The following is a 7,377-nucleotide window of genomic DNA, read 5'->3' as shown; positions in this document are numbered from 1 at the left end:
CTTAGTGGTGCTCTTCTGCCTGGTCCAGACCCAATTAACTCATTGGTGGGAGTCCTTTGTCGCATTCAGAAGGAAGCTGTGGTGTGTGATATTAAAGGGATGTTTCTTCTGTTTTCTGTCCCACTTGGAGTACAGAACTATCAGAGGGTTCTTTGGTGGGAGCATGGAGATCAGAAATCATCAGAGAAACCCACAGCCGTTGAAAGGCTTATCCAGAAGTTGTTGTTCCTTTTTGAGAATGATTGACTCTGCGTTCTATTGTTATGGTGGCCTGTTAAGATTGTAGTTCAATGCAAGTATGTCAAAGTGATGAATCTGGCTTTCAAGTATCGTAATTTATTATTTAAAAATCATGTATGATTCTTGTGGTAATAAATTCATCATGCATGATTGGTGGGAGTGTAAAGGCCAGTATTACTGCCATCTAGTGGTCAGTTTTCTGGGGTATAAAAAGGAGGAGGCCACTATCACCTGTAAGCTCTTCCTGTGGGTGTGTGTGCTCACCTGTGCGCATCACCACCATCTTCCCTTTGTTCTCCCCTGGTTGGCTCAGTGTTTGTTCTGCTGGCTTTGTTTGAAGCATGTCCGTGGCTCGTTGAGTGAGTTTTCTTTGTTGAATTATTTGTAATTTTTGTGTTGGTGCAGGTTCCCTTATAGTTTGGTTTTGTTCTGTTATCAGGAGACAGTGACACACAGTATAGACGGCACCTTCCATCCTCCTATTAGCCCCTTGGTTTGTGGAACAAGGTGTGTATCTTAATTTTGGGCCAGTACTTTATTTTTGATGTTTTGTTTTATTTTTTGTTTTGTGGTGATGCCGTTCAAATTATATTTTTTATTCCTTAAATAAGATTTTAGTGATTTTGTAATGGGTTAATAAAATGTAGTTTTGTTTGTTTGCTTTTTTTTATAGAAATTGGGTGCTTTTGAATCTGTGTTGGGGAAGTGGTATGTGAAGTGCAATGTGTTAAACTTTTTCTTCTTGTGTTTTTGTATATTCCCTCAGTTTTCACGGTGCTACACCAAAGCAATAAACTTATGCACCCGTAAGGAACTCTCCGCCTCCTTTATTGGGAACCAAGGGCCGCTACATAACAGCACATGCAAACCGCAGGATTGAAATGACAGTTTTGGAGTAAATAAACATATTGTTGATCTACGCACGGTGAAAAAGAACCGTGGGAGAATATCTGAGAGAAAGTAAATGCGTTGATAGCAGCTGTCAATCATCAGACCGGAGTTGCGCGCTACGGCACAGCGCTATGGCGCAGAGCTCGGGCCACACTCGGATTTAAAAGCCCGGGCGAGAGGGGATCAAAGACGGGGTGAAAGTAGAGGTGAGGTCTCGGTCCCGGACCCGGAGCTGAGCAGCCAGGTACTGGAGAGGGAGGTTAGGATCGCACCGTGGGCGCTGCACGGCTGCGTAACGGCGCTTCAAACACACTGCTGCAGCAGCTGGAGTGACCCAGACGCCAGGAAAAGCGGAGATTAAAGAACTTTTACTACGGCATTAAAGCAGATATCAGTGGCACGGCCGTTTCGGCTAATGCTGTGTTCAAGGCAGGCTTTTGAAACCGTAAGTTACAGCTTCAAGTCACAACTACGACTTGGTAGCGTTCCAGGTAACCCGTAGCTCGTGTTTTTACCGTCCTGTTGTCTGTGAAAGTTCCCTATAACGGCCACTCGTAACTTCCGACCCGTGAACTCGTACCAGATCGAACTGGTATGACTTCACAGGAAGGAAAAACACAAAGTACGAGTTTCCTTGAACGCACCATGAGTTAGCAGCCCCCGCCCTTGTCAGGCATCAATTGGTCCTCGTGCTACGTCACCACATTCACGCGCATCCCTTGGCTGCACACACAGCCCTTCATGCCGTTCTCTCCCCTCATTGGATAACACTTGTATCCCACAAGGAAAATTTTCTCCTCGGGTTACAGCAGAGCAGAGTGACGGAGAGACTCGTGTTTAGGCTGAAATACTTCATGTAAGTGATTGCTGACGGAAAATAGGACTATTTAGGACTTATATTAACAAAAACATTCCACTGATATCTGCTTTAATTAACTCACTCGTGTTAGCGGCTCAAAGTCGACCTGTCTGGTAGATATGAATTATGCTTTCCTTTTGTTTTGTGTTTTTTGTAAACGTGAGAAACTTTCTATTATGTACTCTGCTACTGCTGCGCTGATTATCACCTCCTGTCCTGATCAGACGTGGACACAGTCCCCGCGGCCGCAACTGATTCACACGTTTTTATGAAAATGCGTTGTAACGCGCGTTACTTAGATTGTAACGGGTAAAATATTACCGAAATTTTATTTGTAATGCGTTATTACTGCGTTACAGCAAATAGTAATACATTACTGTAATTGCGTTACTTTTGTAACGCGTCATTCCCAACACTGGTTATATGTTGTTGTTATATTATATATATATAAGTGTGTTGTCACTCAAGCTCATATCAGTGAGCTTGAGTGACAACTGACAACTGTCCCCTATCAGTCCTAAATAGGCCTACTTTCACCAATAGTGTATAGCCTAGAGAAGACGAGATGCCTCTTGTGACACCTTGGTGATGAGAAACCTTTTCATAGGCATCAATTTGGACTAAACCAGCTGACATTACTTTGCACTGATAGGGGACAGGATTGCTTTCTAAATACTGACAGACTCCAGCCTCTTTCTTGGCTTTCCATACCTTTTTGCACCTCCTTTTCTTCATGTGTTCAATAGGATGTGTCATTTCACTTTATTACTTAATTTGATTTCTTTGTATGTTTGCATTACTTGGGCTGTGTCTAGCTCTATTAGAAATATATTTCCTGAGAAAAATGTTGACGCGTTCAACACTAATTTCACCGCTGTATACAGTTTACCTAAGAGACATACAAAAACATAAACAAGAAGCCTCCCCTCGAGCAGCACACTTGTGGTTAGCTGGCGGCTATAACTTACAGGTGTGTCGCAGTCACACACACACACACACACACACACACACACACACACACACACACACACACACACACACACACACACACACACACACACACACACACACACAGGATGTTTACTTGGTGAGGTCATCTCCTACATGCTACAGTTTTGCAACTTCCACCAAAATAGCCCCAATGGGCTCTTTGCACAGCTCCACTACTTCCTGAACTTCAAGCAGAAGTAAGCAGAATGTTTGTGTTAATATAAGTCTTAAATTGTTATATCTTCCGACAGCAATCACTTATAGAGTGTTTGGTCCGAAACACGGGTCTGTCAGTCACTCTGCTCTGCTGTAAGCCGAGGAGAAAACTTTCCTTGTATCCTACAACCTTTATCCAATGAGGAGAGAGAACGGCATAAAGGGGCGGTCCTCTCTGTGTGTGCAGCCAAAGGATGCGCGTGAATATGGTGATGTAGGGACGAGGGCGGGGACTGCTAACTCCATCGGCTGACAAGAAGTTAATTGTTTTTTCAAAAACTGTAAAACTTATAAAACCTCCCACAATTTTTGCTCAATTGTCACCAAAATTGCTAGGGAGCATCTTCAGACTGTCCTCCACAAAACTTGTTTCTCGGATTTTTGATTTGTCAAAAATTGAGCCTACAGTACATGAAAACGGTTGGCTGTAAACAGTACTGTAAACATATACCATCCAATTCCTGCTAAATACATTTTCAATCTTCCTGAAAATAATTGAGAATATTTTGGACTCATGGTTGATGAAGTTTGGCAAATATCAGAATTTTATCTCAAAAAATGAATTTTTGAGAACACTTTGAATTCTGTCCATTGGGAACAACTGCAGTCAATGTAAGAATGGTATTTTAAAACGTCAGATTTTCTCTTATGAAGCAAAACACTTATCGTTAAAAACAAATCACCAACATTTCCATGCTGTCTAGATGCAATTTATGTATTAACAGATTTTTGTTTAGATAACCGAATTTTTGACATTTTGACCATTTTTGAAATCTGCTTTACCAACTGCTGCCCGTACAATGACTCCCTGAGTCTATTTGAGAAGACACACACCATGTCTCACTTCCAGATAATTAGCACAGTTGAGTTAAGCGCTGCTTCTTGTTGCGAGGGGATGTGGGTTCAAGACCCAGCAAGGGTGATGATAATGACATATCAAAATGCCAGATGTCCTCATGGTGACATCACAGCAAGCCTCTAAATTAAAATAACAAAACAAATACCATGGGTGAAAGCTCACTAAATTTTGCACAAAGTCTCATCTTCTTCTTTCTACTAACAAGGAAATCATGCTTCCCATGGGCGAAAACTCCCCAAACCTTACAGAAATGTCCGACCCCATGCCAGATCCCATTATCAGATTTTTGTATAACAGAATTTCTGACATTCTGACAATTTTTGAAATCTGCCTTGACAACAGCTGCCTGGTCTCTGACTCCCTGAGTCCATTTGAGAAGACACACACCTTACAATTAGCTCGGTGTGTTAGGAGCTGGTTCTTGGTGCCAGACGATGTGGGTTCAAGCCTCAACTCGTGCAAAATGAACATTATTAGGTTAACTGGCCTGTCTTCCTAATCTCCTATTGCCCAAAATATCCCGAACCCGACCCATTGCTAGGAAAAGTCATCGAATTTCAAGGTGAAAAAATGTCGTTCAGTGGGTTTTTTCTACTGTTAAATGTGCCAACCGGGTCGATTTTGACCCTAATACCACACAAGGGTTAACAAATAATAATAATAATTTATATAAATGAAACGACCTGACTATCCTTGGTCACAAGATCCACCAGACGTGACCCATGCTGTGAGAGACGCGCACGGCCGAAAACGCGTCAGACGCACTGTAACACGAGAGTTATTGCTAGTTGCATTGCATTTGCTGTAGGGAGCGTACAACTGGTGGCCCAGTTATTAGGTTTTGCAGTGGTATTCGTGCATATTGTTAGATGTATGGTAAGATGACCTGACTAAGTAAACATCCTGTGCATGTGTGACTGCGACAAGTTATAGCCGCCACGCCAGCTAACCACACACAGTGTGCTGCTCGGGGGGGAAAAGCATGTCAGGATTCTTATATGTTTTTGTATGTCTCTTATGGAATAGGCTATTATATCATTCAAAAAGGTGTAGCCTACTTGAAAACAGGGTATGTGTAACCGTAGTTCTGTTAACTTGTACATTATGTTTGTATCCGTAACCATGGTTTTGCAAATGTGTAATATGTTTGATTTTTTTTTTTTTGACAAGCTTGACTCAGAAATCCATTACCTTCAAATACCTGGTGACACAGCAGGGGGTGCAATAACTCACTGAATCATTTGAATAAATGATCACCCACAATAGGCCTAAAGATGATCCTACTCTCAGAAGCATCGGCCTACTGTATAGCAAAGCAAAACCATAACAGTTTGCATTGATACAAACTGGTTTTTCATGGTTTTACTTTTTTTCCCCTGAGCCTTTGTACATTGCACTGATGCAGTGGTGTAAAAGACTATTGTTAAGGATATTTTGTTTGAGGTGGTGCTCATAGAAATGGACCCACAGTGAATAATCACAGACCTGACTGTCAACAGCTTCAACTCGAACAACTCTCAATGGAGATTTCTAAGATGATTATTTCGTGTACAAATGCACATGAATTAAGGTCACATGTTGTAGCCTTTACCATGGCATTAAAATAAATAAATAAACGTCTGCCTGCAGATAATGGAACCCACACCACCTTGGGGTATGATTACTCAGATTACTACGACACGGACCTCCCCTCTCCTTGCGACGACGTGGACCTCCAGAATTTCAACCAAGTGTTTCTGCCCATCCTCTATAGCCTGGTCTTCATCTTCGGCCTTATAGGTAGGTGGACTGCGAGAAAGCTGAATCTATAGGTTCAAATGGATGTGGTTGTAGATTCTTGAAGAGCTTTCATCTTTCATCCAGGATGCATCTCCATATCTGTTGAATCTACAACTAAATCCAGTTGACACAGCACGGCATGTTAATTCTAATTAGACAGATCTAATTGTCTTTTCCTCTCCAAAGGCAATGGGCTTGTGGTGTGCGTCCTGGTCAAACACCGCAAACAGACCAACTTGACCGACATCTGCCTCCTCAACCTGGCTGTGTCCGACCTCCTCTTCGTGTTTGCGTTGCCTTTCTTCGCCCACTACGCCGCAGTCGGGCAGCGGTGGGCTTTCGGAGTCTTCATGTGCCGCTTTGTGTCTGGCTGCCACCACGTAGGCTTCTTCAGCAGCATCTTCTTCATGATCGCCATGACGGTGGACCGCTACGTGGCCATTGTGCACAGACACACAGCAGCACGATACCGCACCACACGGGCGGCTCTCACTCTGAGTGTGTTGGTGTGGCTGCTGAGCGTGTTCATCTCCCTGCCTTTCATGATCTTCTTTCAGGTTACACCTGTAGATGGCGGTGACGGACCAGTGTGTGGTTATAAAACGGATAGTGACACCTGGAGAAAGTATGACGTGTTCACTATGAGCATACTTGGTCTCATGATCCCCTTGTTAGTGATGATGGGATGCTACTCCAGGATCATCTGTGTGCTGGCGAACACGAGGAACAAGAAGTACCACTGCGTCGTCAGGCTGATCATCTGTATCGTGGCTGCCTTCTTCTTGTTCTGGACTCCATATAACATTACAGTTTTCATACAGTTCCTGCTGTCTGAGGGCATACTGAAGGATGACTGCATACTTATCAAAAATCTGCACTTGTCAGTAGCTCTGACTGAGACCATTGCTTACTCTCACTGCTGCCTGAACCCCATTATATACGCCTTTGTGGGACAGAAGTTTATGAAACGGGCCAGGAAGATGCTGGGGAAGTTGCTGTCTTGTATTCCCCTCCCAGTCAACAGGGATTTCTCTGACTTCTCGTTCAGGACAAGCTCAGTCTCATCCCAGTCCTCTGAAGCCACCTCTGTTGTCCTGTAGGAGGTGGAGGTCAGATGGAGGCCATCACCACTAGTTCCTTAAGTTTACCATCTCCTGTGATAATTCTCGTATGAATTTTCTTGATATCCTGGTTGTGAAAGCTAATGACAAACTATACACAGATTTATATAGGAAACCAACTGACCGTAATACACTACTTCATGCAGACAGTTACCATCCTACGTCTCTGAAGAAAGGTATTCCTTAAAAACGTGTCCGTAAGATTTGTGGCACAGATGAATATTTTGATAATCATTCTAAAGATTTTTAGGCAAGGTTTAGACAGCGTGGTTATCCTGACCTTTGGATAAAACCAGCCCTTGATAAATTTGGTGGTGTTACTCAGTCCGAGTGTCTGACCCAGGATAAAAAAGACAAGAAACGACGTATCAATTGCTATGTACAGTATTCTCCTAGTTCTGATCCTGCTTTGACAGAATCAT

General features: G+C 43.0%; 1 protein-coding gene across 1 annotated transcript; it reads left to right on the top strand.

Annotated features, from left to right (window-relative positions):
- Positions 1-5,671: 5,671 nt before the first annotated feature.
- LOC146960503 (C-C chemokine receptor type 8-like) lies at positions 5,672-6,934 on the top strand (the record flags this gene model as incomplete). Its single annotated transcript, XM_085772319.1, has 2 exons — positions 5,672-5,834; positions 6,021-6,934. Coding segments are annotated over 2 exons (1,077 nt in total), but the record flags the coding sequence as incomplete, so codon positions are not given.
- Positions 6,935-7,377: the final 443 nt, after the last annotated feature.

Source organism: Trachurus japonicus, unplaced genomic scaffold (assembly GCF_045865225.1).
Source record: "Trachurus japonicus isolate A0001 unplaced genomic scaffold, Traja_1.0 AP030295.1".
In the NCBI taxonomy this organism is placed as follows: Eukaryota; Metazoa; Chordata; class Actinopteri; order Carangiformes; family Carangidae; genus Trachurus; species Trachurus japonicus.
The sequence above is the reverse complement of the archived record's forward strand: the minus strand, read 5'-3'. Positions and strand labels throughout refer to the sequence as shown.